General features: G+C 52.5%; 1 protein-coding gene across 2 annotated transcripts; it reads left to right on the plus strand.

Annotated features, from left to right (window-relative positions):
• The first annotated feature begins 1,499 nt into the window (after positions 1-1,499).
• On the plus strand, positions 1,500-5,473 carry Tifab (TIFA inhibitor). Of its 2 annotated transcripts, none has more exons than XM_051194189.1 (3): positions 1,500-1,563; positions 3,703-3,857; positions 4,390-5,473. In XM_051194189.1, the coding sequence occupies exon 3, from the start codon at positions 4,400-4,402 to the stop codon at positions 4,973-4,975; it is 576 nt and encodes a 191-aa protein (XP_051050146.1). In that variant the 5' UTR covers positions 1,500-1,563; positions 3,703-3,857; positions 4,390-4,399; the 3' UTR covers positions 4,976-5,473. The 2 variants fall into 2 exon arrangements, with proteins under 2 accessions (XP_051050146.1, XP_051050145.1); XM_051194188.1 differs by lacking the exon at positions 1,500-1,563 and adding an exon at positions 3,198-3,567.
• Positions 5,474-18,291: the final 12,818 nt, after the last annotated feature.

The raw sequence follows: 18,291 nt of genomic DNA on the forward strand, positions 1-18,291 counted from the left end.
GGCTGCAGAAAGGGCATCTGAACTGCAGAAAGGGCATCTGAAGGTACTCACATCAGCACCTGTCAGAACCCCTTCTATCCGGTGGCTCTGAGAAGCAGCCTGTCTCCTTCCCACTTATCCCGAATCACTGATGACAGGGCAGGGACCCCACTCTTTCCAGATGTAAAAGACTGTCCCTAAAGCATGCCCTAGTGAGACTCTTTGGCCCAGAAGCAAGGGATTGTACTGCGGTCAGGGCTTGGAGCCTGGGGATCAGTCCTCCTGGGTCCTCACCTGGCTGTGCTGCAGATACACTGTGTGGTCCTGGAAGTCAGTTCAAGGCCTTGGAGTCAGTTATTTCAGCACCGACTCTAGAGGTAGGCAGGAAAGACCCAGGAGCAGCCATGGGGTCCTCCAGAGCTCCCTTGGGCAAGCACAGCTTCGCCTCTGAGCTGCTGTAATGGAGGGTCTGGAAGGCAGCTCTGGGATGAGCTGAGCGAGTCTCTGCTCAGGGAAAGCAATGCATGAGACCCCTCTCTCACCCTACACAACCCAACTGCAAGCCAGAATTGAGCTGTCTTTGTCCCACCCACTTTAATGTCCTCTTGTCCTGCTGCCCTTTCCAAGCACACACAGGCCTTCATTGCAATTTTTTATTTCATTCTCCACCTAATCGCCTGTCATGGAGACATTATTCCCTGATTATATATGAAATTAGACCACGCTTGGATTATTATGTTCTCTTTCGGTTCATGTCCCTGTGTCCTGGAAAATTGGGAGGAATTTGCAACACTGTAATTATATGTAACCCTCCCACCTATATGGACCTTAATAATGCATGCATAAATATGTATGTATATATATATATATGCTGAAGGCCATTTTAAAATGTCATCATTACTGTTTCATTGACCTGAACCAGTAGGCCATTCTTCAGTGACAGGGTCCTGGGAGAAAAGACCAGGGGATCCGCTAATAAAGAAGATAGGGAAGTGGGCTCGGGAGGTCTTGCATGAGATATGCTTACACCCAGCAAGTTTATTAAGAATATAGCATCTTATATATTATTTTAAATTAACAGATGACCTTCTCTGTGTGTTGAAAGAGGCTACTCGTGGGTGGCCATGTTCTCCCTTACCGTGTCTCACTTGCTCCCGAGAGACCCTGGAGATTCGCCATTACCTATGACTTCCTTATCCAACCCCTACCAGTGGAAAGGAACCTCACGATCTAGGAGCTCCCTGCCCAGCAGTCCTTGCCCCCAGAGGGAAGAGAAAGGTTGTCTGTGGTCTCTGGGGGAGTTGGAACAGGAGAGGCTGGGAGCAGTGAGGCCCAGGAAACCCTACTGTCAAGATGACCCTCCTAGAGGGTACCAGTTTCACAACCCTGGCAGCAGGTCCCACTTCTGCAATGGAGAGTTACACTTTCATTTCTTTCCCAGAGGAAAAAGGGAAGAGCGATAGAACTGACATGTGCTGTGACTCAGGGTTTCTGAACTCTGGGAGCCCGCCCAGGCCTTGCCCCAGCCCAGACCCTTCCCGGCAGAGAGAGCACACAGCTGCAGAGATGTGCCCCGGCACTAAGGTAGGTGGAGATCCATGGGACTGGGACCCACAGGGAGGCCTGGCAGGGATAAGAGGATTCCTGGCCAGAGCCGGCATCTTTTTGTTTGTTAGCCAGGGTGGGCATTAAGAAGTCTGAGTTTCTGTTCTCCCAAATCCACCCGATCCAAGACAAACAGGTCAACCTCTGTAGATGTGCTGCTTTGGCAGAGAGCGGGCTTCAGCCTAGTGTTCCTGCGTGCACACACACACACACACACACACACACACACACGCACGGGGGGGGGGGTCACAGAGCCATGCTTGCAGAGAGAACGCTCACTCTCTACAGACCTGAGTGCACTGGTACCCAGCCCTCAGCCCTGGGCTCAGCCTGCACCCTGGCTCAGGGTGCAGAACTGTTCTTCGGGGTCAGAAGGCAGTGGCCAGAAAGAAGTGTGTCTGCCTGCCTGCAAGGGAATGAGTACCCTCAGGTGCCTGTGCCCCACTGTCAGCTTGATCCCCATTGACATACTACATTCAAAAGGCAACGGGGTCACATGTGGTGAGATTCACCCTGCCCACACCTGTTGCACTGACCACAGGGTGGGGACAGGTGCAGATGTGACCTGGGACAACTAGGTCTGGGGTCCGGGGCCCCAGAGCACTCTCTTGCTTCCTGGTCAGAGACAGATAACATCCCAAGGCATCCTTGGGACGGGAACCTGCTGGCGGTCATCTGTCTCTATTGTAAGTTATTTCTCCCCGAATAAACATCTATTGAGCCTGTTTTCCCCGATCCTTATTTTTCCATGATAGTAAAAGGGTGGCAATCTAGCACAGGCTCCCTACCCCACAGGCTTTAAGTCCCCATTTATAGTTGATTGGGTATCACCCATTACATGTGATGTCCCCTCACCTGTTTCCCGGAAGATGTGTCCCCCCCCCCCCATGCTTGCTGTGGACAAGTGCTGTCTGGACTACATGGTGGTCTCACTCTGCCACCGGGAGACCCTTGAGAGACAGGAGAGGAGCTTGAGAAAGACAAGAGCCTGCAGAGCTCTGGGAGTGGAAATGCACACGTGTGTGTGTGGGGGGGGGTGGGGGTTGGCCAAGTACCCTAGTGACTGACAGTAGGGGGCACAGACAAGGTCGCCTTCCTCAGAGAAGAAGGCATTTGAACTGAGCAACGTTGTTACACACAGTCTAGGATGCAACAAATGTAACATGAAAAATAAAAACCCAGAGACTGATATTGGGGCTCAAGCTTCAAGCTGAAAATCAGAGAAGCAAAGCAGCCAAGCTCTTACTTTTACCCCGCTGAAAAGGCAATCCTGTCTCCACAAATCCTCAGAAGTAAACGGCTCTGGTTCCTCTCTCCTCCGGCCTTCTATTTCTTTCTCTGTCCAGCCATATCCTACTGTCTCAACTCCCTAGTGCTGGGATTAAAGGCGGCGTGTGATCCCAGGTGCTGAGGTCACCTTTGTGTGAGCTGTTTCTTTTAGGACTGGATCAATTCCGTGTAGTCAGTGTGACCTTGAACTAACAGAGATCTGTCTACCTCTTAATCCCAAGTCCTGGGGTTAAAGTTGTGCATCACCACTGCCTAGCTTCTGTAGCTAACCAGTGTGGCTGGCTTTGCATCCTGAACCCTCAGGCAAACTTTATTGAGCCATAAATAACACGTCACTACAAACAAACATTCCTAGCAGAAAATTACTACTGAGCCTCACTCAGCCCTTGGTCCCTGCTGAAATTAGTGGCAAATCCTGGGTTGTGTGGGTGTGTGGATGTGACAGAACCTTCTTCAAAGCCAGGCAGGAACAAAGCAGCCCACAGTACGGCCTTCCTGTGTGTGCCCATCAGATACTGCAGTCCCGCGTGTGCCTCTCAGAAGCAGGATGAGTTCCTGGAGGCGGAGCTGTGGGACATTCTGTGCATTTCCTGGAGTCCCTGCGGGCACTGCAGTGGGCCAGCTTGCCCCGCCCCATGCCCACTGTCCCCACCAGGATCTATCTGCCTTCTGCCCAGATGTTCAGGAGATATGGTACCTGGCCCGTGGAAACACCAAGAAGGTGCTTGCTGCAGGCAGGGCTCTTCCATGTTGCTCTATACCTCCACATCTGGAAACACCCTAAACACCAAGAGTGAAGGCCTGACTCCCTCTGCTTTACCACCACAGCACCCGGATTGACACCTAGCTCAAAGGAGGGCTCTGCAAGGGTTTGTTGGTGCCTGCCAGATACAAGAAAGCCTCTGGAGTCAGCATTCCTGTTCCTGTAGAGACAGACTGTCTCCAAATGGCCTGCAGACCATCAGGCTCTGCTCTGTAAGCTGGTAAGAGTTATCCCTTGCTTCGAAGAACGGGCACATCTTTATTACAAAATAGTTCAACTCTGGGAGAACGGGTAATGGGTCCTGCTGCAGAGTGAAGAGACGGGTTTCAAAGGTAATGTCAGCCTCCGCCGCAGCACAAATAACAAAAACCCAGAAACAGATAGCCGGGTTCAAACTGAAGATCAGAAAAGAGAAGCAGCCAGGCCACTGGTGAATTCTTACCTCTACCAGGGCTCAGATCAAAGGTGGGGTGACCCTGTCCTCAGAGGGACTGCAGACTGCACTGCAGACTGCACTGCTCTCCATCAAACTTCAGATGGCCCTATATTCCTCTCTAGTGCTGGGATTAAAGGCGCGGCCACCGCTGCCTCTCCTCTGTGGCTAACCAGCCTTGTGGGCGCGTGACTAACTAGTGGCTTGGCTCTCCATTCTGATCTTCAGGCAAGCAGAATGACAGGCATGCTTCTCTGGGCGCAGAAAACCTCAGGGTTGTGTGTGTGTGTGTGTCTGTCTTTTTGTCGCATTTTCCCAGGATCTCATCTATGGAGAGTGCCCTCACAGTCCTGCAGGTGAGCCTGTACCATCCCACCCTGGGCCAAGTCGCCTTTGCCAAAGTCCCACCGCAGCTGCGGCACGATACCAGTCGGCTGCTGGTGGGGCGAGGGCAGGACACCCACATCCAGCTACAGCTGACCCAGCTGTCCCGACACCATCTATCCTTGGAGCCCTACCTGGAGAAAGGCAGCTCTCTGCTAGCCTTCTGCCTCAAGGTGCTGTCCCGCAAGAGCTGTGTGTGGGTCAACGGGCTGCCACTGAGGTACCTGGAGCAGGTCCCCCTCAGCATTGTCAGCAGAATCTCTTTCTCTGGCATCCAGATGGTTGTCCACAGAGAGGGGGGTGCCTCCCTTGAAGCCTTCGTCTGTTACTTCCATTTCAGCTCCTCACCCCTGATTTACAGACCCAAGGCCCAGGAGACTGACGAATGGGAAAACATTGTTAAGAAAGAGACTTCTCCTGTTTTGGGGGAGGCAACTCATGATCTCTTGGGGTCTCTCCCGGGCTCCTCCCAGACCCAGACAGCTGTTTCCAGCCAAGCTCTGGAGGAGCAACAGAAATAAAGCTCCAGAGGGAGTCCCCAGACAGTGTACCCTGCCGACCCTGCTGGCTGAGAGCGAGCCTTGCTAAAACAGGGCTTGAAATATTTGAGCATCATGAGAGGTTGAACACAAAGCTGACATTCAAGGCCCACTGGCCACCCCACTCACGGGGAACTGATTCTGTAAACTGTGAGCAGCCCAGGGACGGAGGCGTGTCCTCCATGGCTCTGGGTAATGGGAACTTCATATTCTTCCAGAGGCCCCGAGGGTATCTGGGGAGCCTCACCCAGCATAACCCACCCCTGCCGCCCATTTCCTTCCTTGTTGGGCTCGGAGTTACTTACGTTGCTCATTCCACATGCTGCTTAAGAGCAGACACATGGCTAGCGTTGCATCGGGGATGCAAGGGTAGAGAAGTCACCTTTGTGGTAGCTCAGGGTCACCTTCAGCTTTCAAATGCCCACAGGCACCCGGGACTTAGGAAAGCCTGTGTTTAATAAGCAGGAAGTATTTCATGAAGCTGCCATACCCAGTAGGATTACTGAGTCCCACATGGGCCACATGTGCACCATGGTGTCATATGGAGGGAGCTTGGGGCGGGAACCTGGAAGAGGTGTGAGAGGAAATTGGGAAGGCAGGTACGTTTCTTCCAAGGTTGAAAGCAGAGCTCAAGCCTTCCGGGCGGGGGCACCTAGAGGCTAGGACTGCTCAGCTATTTCTTCTCCTCCTTCCCCTCCCCTCTGCTCCCTTCTTCCTCTTCCGCCTTTTCTTCCCTCTCCTCCCATTCTCTGTCGCTTCTGGACCAGAGGGCAAAGGTCTTCAGGGAAAGATGGTTGCCTGGAGGAAAGTGTGCTCTTGCAGAGCTAATTCCATGGCTGGAGGGCATGTGTCAGAGGTCAACCCAAGTTACCCCATTTAGAGCAAGTCAGATGCCTGCCAGGGCTTATGTTCCCTGTGGGCATGGGGTTGGGTTGGTAAGGAGCCAGGCAGGCAAGGATGGAGAATTTCCTCAGTGAGAGGAAAGCACATGGCTAGCCGCTGCCAGTGAGAAGTACTGCTTACCCATGTGAGGGCAGGGCAGTCCTACAAACTCAGGTAACCACCATCAGCCCAAACCCTGCATTCGGGCGGGGCGCCCAACACACCCTGCCGCCCACAGCCTGACTCACAACTCCAGCATCTGTGACACCTCTGTCCTGTACCATTTATTCCCTACCCCTTTGTGCCCAAGGTAGACTATAGGAAGCTCAGCTCTGCTCCCGGCCCCAAGCACCTTCCCCATAGGGGAAACAACACTGGACAAGACCGACTCACACCTATGCTTCGGAAGTCCCTCCTCCAGAAAAATAGGAGTTGAGTACCCTCAGTTCACAGACACAAGATGGAGGAGAGCACGGCCCACGTGGAAGGATGCTGGCCCCCAAGACTCTCGAATCCGCCCCTCCCCCATTTCGATGAACTTGAACCAAACACCCACCTCATGGCAAATGTATATCCCGTCTCAGGGTCCTGGAAAAAAACAAAACCAATAAAATCTGCCTTCCTGCAGCTTGCTGGGCCTCAGGAGAGATAAGCATTCGGAAACAAATGACATAATTATTTTATCACAGCTGTTGGGATTGTATCTTCTCTCTGGTTGGGTTTGAGATTTACCCTATCATTAGGTAGATTTGAAGTTAATATTATATGTTCATCCCTCTGCTACGCAAGTGTAATAAGCCTTGAGCACCCAGCGAGCTGTCACTACCTAACCCTCACAGTTCCCCAGATAAACACTGATCTCACACTCAGGTAAAGAAGGTGAGACTCAGAAGGTCAACTCCCTAGCCAGGGCCATTCCATTTGTGAGCTGAGTGACCTGGGCAAGTGACTTAGCCTGATTTGTCTTCTATTTCTCCCTCTGGACAGCCAGGAAGATAAGCATGCCTACCTGCCAGAACAGGGGAGAGGGTCTTAGGAGGCAGGCCATGGAAAATGCTTAGAGCCATGCCTGGCTCACAGAAGCCACTCAAGAAAGCCAGCCATTCTGAGACCAAGACAGGGAAACAAATCTGAAGGCTCGTCACAGACATGAGACTTGGGGTGACGTGAGCCCTAGTGAGCTGGCTCCATAGCTCAAGGGCTCTGCGATTATCTAAGGGATTTGCTTTAGTTCGGTGCCTGGAGTGAGGGGGAGGCTTTCAGCTGCGTTTGTAGCAGAAGATCTAGGTTTGTAGAACAAGAGATGCTGTTGGCCCTGAAGAAGAGGCCTGCAGTTCTGGCTGATGCAGTCCACTGCTCAGGATTGCTTTGAAGCCGCCCCCCCCCCTTCTAAAGGAGGCACAGGTCCCAGAAAGACTCATGGCTGCCCTGTCTGTGCATTACAGAGCAGCTGTCCACAGACAGAGCCTAAGAAGTCACTCCCAGAGACAGGGCATGGCCACCCAAAGCTGAAGGCACCGGAGTCTATGGCTGCAGCTCCTTGCACCTCCAAAGAACAGGCTACAGCTGCTGACACCTGGCTCCATCCTCTCCCCTCCAGGAAGGCTCGCACCCACCCCTGCTGAGGGGCCATGATGTAGAGAAGCACACTTCCTCCATGGGGGACAGTGTGGTTGGCGTATTGTGGGTGAAGTGTCTGTGAGGTCCTCACACTGAAAAGTAGACTAGAAGATGACAGGCCAGACACAGGAAGAGGAAGAGCCAGGAAACATCTGGCTTGTTTCACAAAGTCTCCCCGGGAACGTTTCTTCCTCCTCCTCTCTCTCATCTTATTTCTTTTAAACTTTTATTATTTTCTTAGACAAAGTCTCACTGTGAGTCTCAGAGTCACCTTGTACTCTCTGTCCTGCATCCGCCTCCTCCCAAGTGCTTCCGTCACAAGTGTACCCAGCCGCACCTGCCTCCTGCCACGCATCCAAGAAAGCAAACCCTGCTAGAATCCACTTCTCTTGGAAAACACGAAGTCAAGCCATCAGATTCAAGGCCCCAACCCGCTCTCCTATCACTTGAAATTTGTAGGTTGACTTCAAGACCCTGGCTTATGTCTGGGCCACAATTCATGCTGCTCTCTTACTGCCCATGGTCTTTGGACCCGTGGCTCCTATATTAGAGTCACTGTGGAAGTAAAAGGTGGCACACAGTAGGTGTTCAGGAGGGTCAGCTAGCATTGGCCAATTCAGCAGAACAAGTTGAGCATTTATGGTCCCATGAGCTCAGTTACAGGTACACATACGCTGCAAACACACCTGCCATAAGTAGATGCATCACTTATGGTCAGGTGGAACTCAGTTCCTGGGGCAATGTCTGGACATTCCAAAGTCATCCCCTGCCCTGCCTGCTGAGGCCCTGAGCGTCACTGCCCTCGAGAGGCTTCCCAAGCTGACTCTACATCCACTCAAGGCCGTTGAACGCTGCACTCCCAGTGGCAGGATGAGGCCACAGAGGATGCTAGGTCGCCAGTGATAACGGTCTGAGGCAAAGCTCACAAAGCAGACACCAGCGGTCGGAGGCCCAGTGGAAGAAGCTAAGCAGCCATGAGGTCAGGGAGGCCTCAGAGTCTGGCAGGGGGACACGGTTGCTGGTCCCTTTCCTGCCTCAGTCATCAGAACATGGCAGCGTTTCCTTTGTCTTCCTCCTTTGTACCCCAACTGCAGTGGAACATGGGTTGGGAAATTGTGTATGGTGACTGGTGACTGTCATGGTGAAGGAAAGATAGCTCTCTCTCACCAGCACTTCTGGCCTCCAATAGAGGAGACCCCAGAAGAGCTTTGAGCAATGGCAGCCAGGAGTCAGCTGACTAGACGAGTCCAGGCCAGTTACCCACCGAATGGCCTCTCTCTGCCCCCTCCCCTCCCAGGCACGAACCAGCAATGTCCACCTTGCTGTGCCAGACTACACACACCAGTACTGCTTGAGGCCACAGGGCACCAGGAGGCAAGCCTGCTAGAGGTCACAGGGCACTGAGGGAGCACCATCATCAGGGCACTGAGGGAGCACAATCAGGGCACTGAGGGAGCACCATCATCAGGGCACTGAGGGAGCACCATCATCAGGGCACTGAGGGAGCACCATCATCAGGGCACTGAGGGAGCACCAACAGGGCACTGAGGGAGCACCATCATCAGGGCACCGAGGGAGCATTATCAGGGCACTGAGGGAGCACCACCATCAGGGCACTGAGGGAGCACCATCATCAGGGCACCGAGGGAGCATTATCAGGGCACTGAGGGAGCACCATCATCAGGGCACCGAGGGAGCACCATCAGCAGGGAACTGAGGGAGCACCATCAGCAGGGAACTGAGGGAGCACAATCAGGGCACTGAGGGAGCACCATCATCAGAGCACTGAGGGAGCACAATCAGGGCACTGAGGGAGCACCATCATCAGGGCACTGAGGGAGCACCACCATCAGGGCACCGAGGGAGCACCATCAGCAGGGAACTGAGGGAGCACCAACAGGGCACTGAGGGAGCACCAACAGGGCACTGAGGGAGCACCAGAAAGACATCGAGGGAGCAGTCACTCCATAAACATAAAGGAAGCCTTTGTTGAGGGGTCCAGATTCAGGCTTCACAGTGACTGATTGGTAGACGTGAGGACCTAGACGGAGAATCATTTCTGTAACTGCCAAGCTGCCATCAGCTGTGAAGTGTGGGAAGCAAGCAAGCCTCACTTGACTGCCCAGAAACCAGAGCAAGCTGGGACAACCGCCTCCTACTCCATCCAATGACCTTTGGATCTCTGTCACCCTCTGCTGCCTCAGCCCATTCATCTAGCCAAGACCTGGGGGAGGAGTTGAACCCGAGGAGGAGATGCTGATTTTAATGAACTAGGTTCATATTGCAAGGCTCTGATTCCTCTTACCTTTAACGTGAACTCACAGGCGGATTAAAGTGAAATAAAACCTACTATTTGAGTTACATTTTCAGCTTATTGGAAACATGCATTACCTCCTTGTGACTGGGCCGCTGTGAGAAGGAAAGTTATTATCTTCCTTTAGAGTTTGTAAACGCTTTATGGCCGAGGCATTAATCCCGGGGGGAGGGTGATGGAGGAGAAGATTTTTTCCACTTTTATTTTCCAATCGCATGCTCCAACGGGAACAAACCATCCCAAGTGAGCAGCAGAGGGCCAGGTGAGCCCGGCAGAGGAGTGTAATTATTTTCCTCTTTAGCCATGTGAACTGAAAGGACAGTGCTCTTTGTCAAGGGAGTTTGTTCCGTCCTCCAAAGAGGATGCAACTCTCCTACCCTCAGCCCAGCCTCTCCCTGGTTCTTCTGGTGTTTATTTCCAGAAGAGAAATGGCCTCCATCCCCATGATGAAAACATCTGCGTTTTAGGGGGAGTGCTTGCTGCCAGGGGCATACATAGCTCTGGACATTTGTGAACAGGGAGGAGTCTGAGAAAGGGCAACTGTAGTCAAGATCACATCCATGCAGGGATGAAGGACCCAGCACATGGACCTGGCCCCAGAGAGACAAGGGTTTCCCTCCTTCTCCTGTTATGTCCCTAATCCTTCTGTATACTATCAACACAGAGAAGCCCCTGAGCCCCAGGCTAGGAGCCCAGCTTCCTAACTCCTGGAAGGAAGCCTGCCCAGGGTGTCTCTGCTCAGGGACTGGCGAGTCTTCAGGGAAGCAGAGACCTGCCACCGAGAAGCCAGTATCCAGCCAGCCAGTCAGAACTGACGTTTCTGGGGTTGCTTCTCTGCAGGCCCAGATGTCATGAGGCTGTTTATTCTCCCAGAGCCTGTCTTAGACAGGTAGGGACACACCTAAGTGTCCTTGTTTAGAGGTCTTTAACCGTCATCCGGGAGATGGACAGGCAAGTGGGAGAATTGCTGAACAGCTAAAGAGGAAGTGGGACTCAGAGATTGGCATGCACAGACATTGTAAACACTGTTGGCTGCAACCCTGTAACTGGAGGGGTGTAAATGACACCAGAGTAGGCCCTGTGCTGAACTGCCCAGCCAGCTGGGACCACAGGTGGCTCGTGGTCGATGGGAAGAGGCAGAGAGGGTAGGGTGGCTCTGCTCTTCACGATCCACCTTGTCCCAGTACACCTCCTGTTGGCGGGAGTGGCTGGCAAGGACGGAGTCCGACTGCTGGTCTGAAGGGCCTGAGTCCCTGCAGGACAGAGCAGAAGGAGGGGAGAGTGTGGTGGACACGTGGGCGGCCACACCTCAATGCAAGCTCCTCGTGTTCTGAGTCAGTGGCTCTTAGCCTTGCCTGGGCCCTAGGGCAGCCACCAAGTAAAGCATGGTGTCGGGAGGAGGAGTCACAGCACAGAGGACACCCCTGCCCAGGGGCTGTGGTGCCAACCTCTCTAACCCAAGCATCGGCAGAAAAGAGGAGGGCACAGCAGAGAACACACAGATGTGGTCTTTATTGGCTCTCACACATCCTTGCTAGGATGCCATGATGCCCTGCTTTGGTCCCCTTCCCAGGAGCCAGGGCACAGAGCAGAGAGAGGTGTCCAATGAAGACCAATACCCAAATCCTTCCTGTTTCCCAATGATTCTAGAAACTTCATGATCACACATGCCACCATTTCCTCATCTAAAATGAGAATGCTGTTAGTACCTACCTCACCTCTGGGAAGATGGAAGAACCCAACATGTAAAAAGCAACTTACCACATGGACCGTGCACTAGGTGCCAGCCATGGCATTAGCCACCCAATCCTTGCAGAAAGATCCCTGGCTGCTCCCTCTGAGAAGGGCCCTCCACTGCCCAGCTCCACAGCAATGCTAGGACACTCAAGGGGGACTGTAAGCGTTATCTGTGGTGCAAAAGTCCTCATCTCCACGGGGGTTGGGGCCCAATCTTAGCTGTCTGCCTGCTAGAACTCCCCACCAGAAGACACTCCTTGGGCTTGCCTGCAGACCAGCAACTGCCTAGCTCCCCGGTTGGTCTTCAACATGGCCCTAAGGGCAGGAGAGTGAGCTATGAGGAAGCAATTGGGTGGGGTAGGAGCAAGCCTCCAAGGAAAAGACTGAGCAGACCCTTGACAAAGCCTTGATAAAGCTTTTTATGGGAGCTGTTAAAATGAACCTTGAACAGCCAGGTGCTCGGGCTAGGAATGAAAATGGCAGTCAGGGAGCCCAGAAGCCTGCAGCAGCCCCCAAAAGAGCCTCACACCACAATCCCTTGTCTGCAGGCAGGGCTGTTTCCAGACAGGACTTGCCTCCCACTCCTCACCCCTCAGAAACAGGCGCTCTGTCCAGGAGAACCGGGAGCTGACTGGAGGCTGGAGATTCAGGGCCAGCACTGGGGCCTCATTACGAGGGTCACATGGCCCACAGACACTCACTGGAGACCTAGGTGGGAAGCAAATAAGGAGGGGCCGCCCTGCAGTTTTATTCTCTGCTTCTCCTGGGTCTGTGGGCTGGGTGGTTACCATATGGGTTTTGGATGGAAACATCTCAAAGCCTCTTGTGCGCAGACTTCTTCCTGTCTCTGCACAACCCCTGCCTCAACACCTGGGTAACAGCTAAGCAAAGAAAGCATTCCCACCTATTTCTGCATGCCTCCCAAACCAGAGCTCTCAAGGGAAAGTAGAGGTGAGGGGAGAGTCTGTGAGAGGAGAGTCTGTGAGAGGAGTTGGTGAGCTTTCTCTGGATTCAGAGTTTTGACAAGGTAAGGTCAGGGCACGGCCTAGGCCACAAGTTCCTCCTGATGACTGATGCAGTTGCTTCGGAGGGAGAGACTCCACGAACTTCACTTTGCCGACCTCGGCAGCCAGGGGCAGCGCCAGTGAACAACGGGCTCCCTGGTACGGGAGTTCCCACGGCAGCATTTGCCGGTTACTATGGTGCAATTCTCACTGTGGTTAGTTTTGAGAGACCCATTACAAGGCGACACAGCCGAACGGAAGGGGAAAGATGCACAGAGCACACACTGTTCTGGTTTTTGCCACACAGATGCAATAGTGGCCTCCTGAACATCAAGAACAAGGCAGCACCGGGCTGGTCACCCCTGCGGTCTGTGGAGAGCTACCCAGCAGCCCTTGCAGCGCCCCATGACACCGCCACCCTGTAGCTGCCAGCGCTGGGTTCCTGGACCCTGTAGGATCTGGAGAGCAACCCTCCACAGCCTCCAGTGAGCTCTGTCTTCTTCTCCCATGCCCCCCTCTCAGTGCTGCTACTAACTCAGCTTCTGGACAGGAGACACCCCACTGCCCAGGCTCCATCCCTTCTGTACTTCCAAGCATAATATAGACACTAGGGCTAGAGAGGCCGCTCAGGCGTCAAAAGTGCTCGCTGTCCTTGCAGAACCCAGTTCGATTCCCAGCACCATTGGCAGGCTCACAAGCGCCTGCTCCTACAGTTCCAGGGAATCTGATACCCTCTTCTAGCCTCTGTGAGCACTGAATACACGCAGTGCACACACAAGCAGGCCCACACATACATATAAATAAAACTAAATTTAAAGAATATTGATCCTGCCAGGCAGTGGTGGTGCACACCTTTAATCCCAGCCCTTAGGAGGCAGAGGCAGGTGGATCTCTATGAGTTTGAAGCCAGCCTGGTCTACAGAGTGAGTTCCAGGACAGCCAAAGCTACCCAGAGAAACTCTGTTTAAAAAAAAAAAAAACAAGCAAGCAAGCAAAAATGTAGCTACAACAAAATGCTTAGGAAAAATGAGTTCTGTTTGCTTTGAATTAAATATGGCTCATGTAACTTCAATAATTCAACTAAATTATAATTCAACTATTATAAATACAATATATTATTTATTTATTTAACATTTTAAGGCTTATTTATTTTATTATGTATGCATGTATGCCTGCACACCAGAAGAGGGCACCAGATCTCACTACATAGTTGTGAGCCACCATGTGGTTGCTGGGAATTGAGCTCAGGTCCTCTAGAAGAGCAACCAGTGCTCTTAACCACTGAGCCATCTCTCCAGCCCCCAAATATAGTTTATTATTAAATCAAATGGTTTGATTCTATTTAGATGCCTCATGATCTTTTTTAAAGTTATTATACACACACACACACACACACACACACACACACACAAATGTACACACATGAATGTGTGGCTTGCATGTGTGTCTGTGCATGAATTGCATGCCTTGTGGTCCCCTGAAACTGATGCTATGAATAGTTATGAGCCACTGATTGGATGCTGGGAACTGAACTTGGGTCCTCTGTGAGAACAGCAAGTGCTCCCAATGGCTGAGCCATCTCTCTAGCTTGACGTCTCATAATCTTTAACAGCCGAGGCTCAGGAGAGAGCCTCGGCACCCTGCTACACAGGGAGCACTCAGGTCCCCTGGACTCGGGTGCTGGCTGAGAAAGAAGACAGCAGAATAAAATGCCTTTAAAATGAAGTGGTTTTACCATCCAAGAGCAGTTGTTCTCATCACCACAGAGATCAGAAGTAACCTCAGGAGAAGGTTAAGCTGTTGCATGTTCTAGATGAGGAAACGAAGAGTCAGAGAGCAGAAGTGAGCCTGTCCTGCTCAGCTGGGTCGGTCAGTGGCGGCACCACAACCGTCTTGCCTTCCAGCTTTGCTTACCTCCCATTTCTCCATCCAGGATGAAGGGCCCCATGGCTAGCTCTGAGCTTGGCTGGTGGGGCCTCCTTGTAGAGGTCAGCCTAGCAAGGATGATCTGCGTCATATTTCACGGCTTATGTGAGGACTGCAATCAGCTGTTGCTGAAAATGCAGTCTGGTAGGGAGTAGCAGATAAGTGGCCACAACCATGCATTTCTAGGGCCTTTCACTGTCGGAGCTCGGAGTCAGTGACTGGTTGTGTGGCATAGAAACTGCCCTCCTTCTCATGAGACTGGAGGGAACAGGTTTCTCGGAGCTTTATCTTCTGCCCTCTGGAATCCTGGGTGTTGAGGTTTCTGGGAAATAGACCACCAGGAGGAGGAGCAAAGGGTTTTAACCTATGTTCTCTGAGTTGGGTCTCCTGGACACTAAGAAAGGAGAAGCACCTGGTTGGTCACCCATGCTGTCTGTGGAGAGCTACCTAGCAGCGCTTGGAGGATCCCATGACATCACCACCCTGCAGCTGCCAGCGCTGGGTTCCTGGACCCTGTAGGATCCAGAGAGCAACCCTCCACAGCCTCCTGTGTGCACGGTCTTCTCTCCCACCTGGTGCTACCACAGCCTCGGCTTCTGGGTAGGAGACACCCCGCTGCCCAGGCTCCGTCCCTTCTGCCGTTATCGCTCCCTGTTTTCTGTAGATTTAGCATGCTTGGCTCTCTCAAAGATCACGCTTCATGGCCCTTTGCAGCACAGTTTTGTTCCTATCCTGCCATTCAATCTGAATTAAATATCAAACAGATGTGAGTCATTTTTGTGCTCTTTTTAAAGGAAAAAAAAGTTTAATATTGGGGAGCATGCCCTCCTGAGGTCAGGAAAGCCATTCGGAGAAATAAGCCCCCTCAAATTAAAAAAGAATCGCATTGGTTAGTTTGAGATGCTTTCAAGTGGTACCTTTCGAAGTGCTAAAGGACTGTGCTTCCAGCAAGCTATAAACCATAGGAGAAAGCAAGTCAAGATATATGGCCTGGGGCGGATGGGGAAATTGAGCTCCGAGAATGGGCAGCCCCACCTGGGAGGAAGCTCTGAGCCTGGAGATGAGGTTTGCAGATGATGTTGGGGGAGGCCATCTTCCCTTAGGGCCCTAGGGACGGCCTGTGCTTTGCAGCCTGTGTGGTCAGGCTGAGAAGGGAGGCAGGATGGATCATCCATGTGTTCAGAGAAGCAAGCTGAACCTATGCAGCATGTCCCGACTTCACAGGTTTGCGCCACGATGACCTTCTCCCATAGCCAGCTGTTACAGTCTGGATTGTCTTTCTTGACATGCAAGATGCCTTTGTCTCTTGTCTCTGTTACAGTCTCTTGGATAGTGTAGGTCTCTGGCCATTGGCAGGTCATTGGAGGATGAAGAGAAAGTTATGCCTCCACTTTGCAGACAAGATCACAAATAAACTTACCCACAACCTCAGTGGCTATGGTCACTGGCCAGCATAGCCTAGTAGCATAGAGCATCCCATCACTGAAGTGCTCTACTCACTGGGCTGGCGTCCATCTCTTGACGGCTTTTCCCATGAACAGGAATGGCTGGTCAGGCTCCAAACAACTCCCTTCAGTACTTGGCACAGCCATACCTGCCTCTCCAAATTATTGGACCTGCCGCCAGTCGTGGCTTCCAGCCAGGACCTCTTCAGGGCCAGAGAGGCTGAAGTGTTTCCATGTGGTCCCTTGACTCACTACACCAAAAGACACTACTCCAAGTGCAACTCAGACTGCAAACGGCGTTTCCATGTCCAGGGCATGGGGCCAGCTTGTTCTAGATGTTTTGGATATTAATACCGTGCTCTGCACACCCAATGTTTGCCTCAGGGACAAGAAGGAAATATGCAGGGGCCTTCCATCAGGCCCTGTGGATGAAACAGAGCCCCAGAACTCTGCAGACCACAGACCAGGCAAGTGGAGGATTTTAAAGAAAGAAAAACCTAGACTTTGTTGTCAGGTAGCTGGTCAAGACCCAGGTTCTACCCCTTCCTGGCTCTGTGACCTTAGCAAAGATCGCCCTTACCCAGTCTTGTTTTTTTATTTCTCCCTTCCATGTCTCACCCCCTTTTTTGAGGTGTGTGTGTGTGTGTGTGTGTGTGTGTGTCTTTGTGTGTCATTTTATGTGTATGGCCCGCATGTATGTCTGTATACTGTGTGCATGCAATACCCACAGAGGCCAGAAGTTACAGAAAGTTGTGAACCACTATGTCGGTGCTGGGAATCAAACCCGGGGTCCTCTGAAAGGGCAGCCAGTGCTCTTAATTGCGGAGACATTTCTCTAGCCCCTCCCCCATTAGTTTTGCAACACAAGTGTCTCTCATCTCACAGATGCCAAGGGGGTGGGGTGGCAGGTGGGGGCCAGTGCTTTAGCACTAGTGTTAGCCAGCCACTCTTTTCACCCAGCGTTTACGTTAACAGGTGCCCCTGTCTGGTAGTACTGGCTAGGGCCTTGGAGGCTGGACGTTGGGTCAGAGCTGAGTCTCTCCCTGAAGGGACTGCACGGATGACCTCAGAGGCATGAGAGACACAAAGGGGGGGGGGAGTGATGGATTGTGTCATAGTTATGGGAAGGAGGAGGTGCAGGGACAGGAGGGGGGAGAAGCTGAAGAAATATCAGAAGCTATGCAAGAGGAACTCAGAGTCCTGTGTCCCCAGCATGCTCAGTGAGAACGTCCCAAGGCCCACCTCTGAGAGCCTATGGTGGCAGAGGGAGGCTGTGGGCAGTGATGGTGTGTAAGGCAAAGACAACCATATTTGGTTTCTAGCAGGACTCTCAGCTCAGACTAAGGCTGGTGAGAAAAAGTTTCTAGAAGAAGCTGTGTTTGGATGATGGGTAGTGAAGGGGAAGAGAGAGGCAGAGAGAGAGAGAGCTCTGCTCTATCATGCTGTGCAGCAAGATGGACAGCCAGCTCTTAGAATCTCAGTCACCTCCCGACCTGCACAGCCCCATATGCAGCATTCACTGGGGTTTCCCTGAGAGCAAGAGGTCCTCGGAGGGGCGGCTTCACAGCACACCACTGAGGGGGTTTGCACACAGACAGACCTGGATCCTCTTCTCCCAATGTGAGGGAGGGCTTCCCTCTGTGAAGCCCTTTGAGTCCTGGCAGCAAGCATGCCTACAACTCAGCATAAATCCTGCCCATAGAGCCAGATAGGTCAGATGTCCCAAGGTGTAGCCACAGAGATGACTCTTCTCTCTTAGTCCTGGCGTTATGGAAGGGCTCTCTCATTCCCTGCCCCCTCCACCCCTGCAGAGCAGTAGGGGTGTGAGGCCCTAAAGAAGACAGATGGCTTAGTGGGTAAAGTGCTCGCCGTTCAGGCATGAGGACTGGACTTGGATCCCCAGCGTTCATGTAAAATGCTGTCGCGGCCGCTATCCATACATCCCCAGTGCTGGAGGTGTGGAGATATGCAGGTCCCCAGAGCTCATTGGCTGGCCAATCTAGCTGAAATGCCAAGATCTGGGTTCAGTGAGTCAACCCTGTCTCAACCAGAGAAGAGAACAGAATTAGAATAGAGTTAGGAGATGGAGAGAGATAGAGAAATACACATATCACCCTGCACAAGCACAGGGGAGCACACCCACACCTGTACACACGCATACACACATGTACACATGCACACATATGTACACACACACACACACACACGGTTGACTGTGGTGCTGGCTAGTCTCCCATCCTCCATATATCCTCATGCTGAGAACCTCCCTCTGTAGCCATCATATCCATGCTGATGGCCTGCTTCCGCGTCCCTGGTGGAGCAAGGGCCTTCTCACGCTCTCCCAGCCACATCTGAGGTCACCGTCGTCCT

The sequence above is a fragment of the Phodopus roborovskii genome, unplaced genomic scaffold, assembly GCF_943737965.1.
Source record: "Phodopus roborovskii unplaced genomic scaffold, PHOROB, whole genome shotgun sequence".
NCBI lineage: Eukaryota > Metazoa > Chordata > Mammalia > Rodentia > Cricetidae > Phodopus > Phodopus roborovskii.

Bases quoted from the DNA above. Each gene is read 5' to 3' on its own strand.
- Tifab (XM_051194189.1), top strand. From the start codon at position 4,400: ATGGAGAGTGCCCTCACAGTCCTGCAGGTGAGCCTGTACCATCCCACC.